The 1,705-nt window shown below is 28.9% G+C and overlaps 1 protein-coding gene across 1 annotated transcript in view; it reads right to left on the minus strand.

Annotated features, from left to right (window-relative positions):
- Positions 1 to 233: 233 nt before the first annotated feature.
- The window catches only part of LOC106463243 (centromere protein X-like), a 12,147-nt gene continuing 10,675 nt past the window's right edge, over positions 234 to 1,705 (minus strand). Inside the window, exons 5-6 of the mRNA XM_013923245.2 lie at positions 1,043 to 1,099; positions 234 to 483 (exon numbers count right to left, since the gene is read on the minus strand). Of these exons, the coding sequence (XP_013778699.2) occupies positions 469 to 483; positions 1,043 to 1,099 (72 nt within the window). The 3' untranslated portion in view covers positions 234 to 468. The remainder of the gene's footprint in view (positions 484 to 1,042; positions 1,100 to 1,705) is intronic.

Raw genomic sequence — 1,705 nt, forward strand, 5'->3', positions numbered from 1 at the left:
AAAAAAAGAAAACCCAGAAGCTAGTTACACTGTAGAGCACCTGTTTGAACCATAGCATCATGTATTTTGATCAAATAAATTTTTTTGTGGAACTCGTTTTGCTTATTTATCTATGTGTCTTATAAAAGCATAACCATATACACCATTACACTCTGTTAAGATACAACAAAACAAACTGAAAGCATACTTATGAAACAAAATTATTATTCATCAAAATGATACAAATATGTGACTGAAACTTTGGTGTTTAAGTCTTTGTTTAAACTTTGACAGAACTTCCAAGTATATGTAACAGCAAAAAAAATGGCCATAGCTTCCAGAAAAGTTGAAGTGAAATTTTATTTAATAAAAAAATTGACATGAATTTATAATAACAATAAGATTTTTATATATTTGATATTTACAACTTAGTGATAAATTTTTCTTCATGTTTTCTACCAACACTGAGTTTCTTCTGGAAAATGTTGCTTAGAAATCCAAGATCTGAAAACAAGATTACAAACTGAGTAATAATGATATAGTTTATAATTTAATCATTATAAATAACTGTGCAAATAGACATGTACCTGCAAGTTAAATATTTTAAGACTTTAAAAAACATAATAGGCTTAACACTAATGTGTTATAAAAACACTATGGTCCTTTAGGGATTTTCAAGAATTAAAAGTGTGTAAAATAACTATTCCAACCACACTATATTTGTCACCTCCATGGCCAACAATGTGTTTCACTCAATAGAGCTTTTCAGGCCAGGTGGATACAATAAACATAGCAGTGATCAGAACAATATTTACATAAGCCATTTGATATGGTGTGTGTGTGTGTCTGTGCCTTTCACAAGCTGGCAAGGAATAATTATATTTCTCATAGGACATTAGTGTTAGGCCTAGTACATTTTTAAACACTCCATTTTTTATCAAATCTTTCAGGGATTTTCAAAAATTAGAAGGTTGTATAATAACAGTATTCAAACCACACTATATTTGTCATATGGTGAAAATCTAATCCTTGAAATATGCATTACATTCAAAACAAAACTTACCAGTTGTGGCAAAATCTTTTCCAAGTGTTCAATAGTAACCTCTTTTTCTGCTGAATTCTAATGAAGGAAAAAAATCCTGATTCTTCAATAGAGTATGACTGAGGCAAGTTAGTTACTACAAAAAACTAACAACTCCTGTTTTTTCTTGAAACTCGACATTTCTGTTTCAGTTGCTCTTTTTAGTATGCTTCTTCCTGATCATTATTTCAGAACAACTACATTATGTTCACTTATTCTTTCAGTGGTTTCACTTTGGCTGTGAGTGATGCAGTTAATGACATGTAGTTGTAATTAATGAAATGTTTGTATCTTGATACCACCACTATTATAAGTGAAATTATTATTATAGTATTGCTGTGTGTTTTAGTAACTTGTTTCATTTTACTTAGAGTACTTGGCTTTATCATTAACAATAATAAAAACATTCATTGTGCTCATCTATACTGTTAGAATATCTTTTATTATGTATTTATTGTGCTCATCTCTACTGTTAGAATATCTTTTATTATGTATTTATTGTGCTCATCTCTACTGTTAGAATATCTTTTATTATGTATTTATTGTGCTCATCTCTACTGATAGAACACTTAACATAAATTATAAATGATGAGAGAAGTATTGTATCTACAGAGAATAAAACAATCAGTAAATGAGTACATTACA

This window comes from Limulus polyphemus, unplaced genomic scaffold (genome assembly GCF_000517525.1).
Source record: "Limulus polyphemus unplaced genomic scaffold, Limulus_polyphemus-2.1.2 Scaffold1357, whole genome shotgun sequence".
NCBI lineage: Eukaryota > Metazoa > Arthropoda > Merostomata > Xiphosura > Limulidae > Limulus > Limulus polyphemus.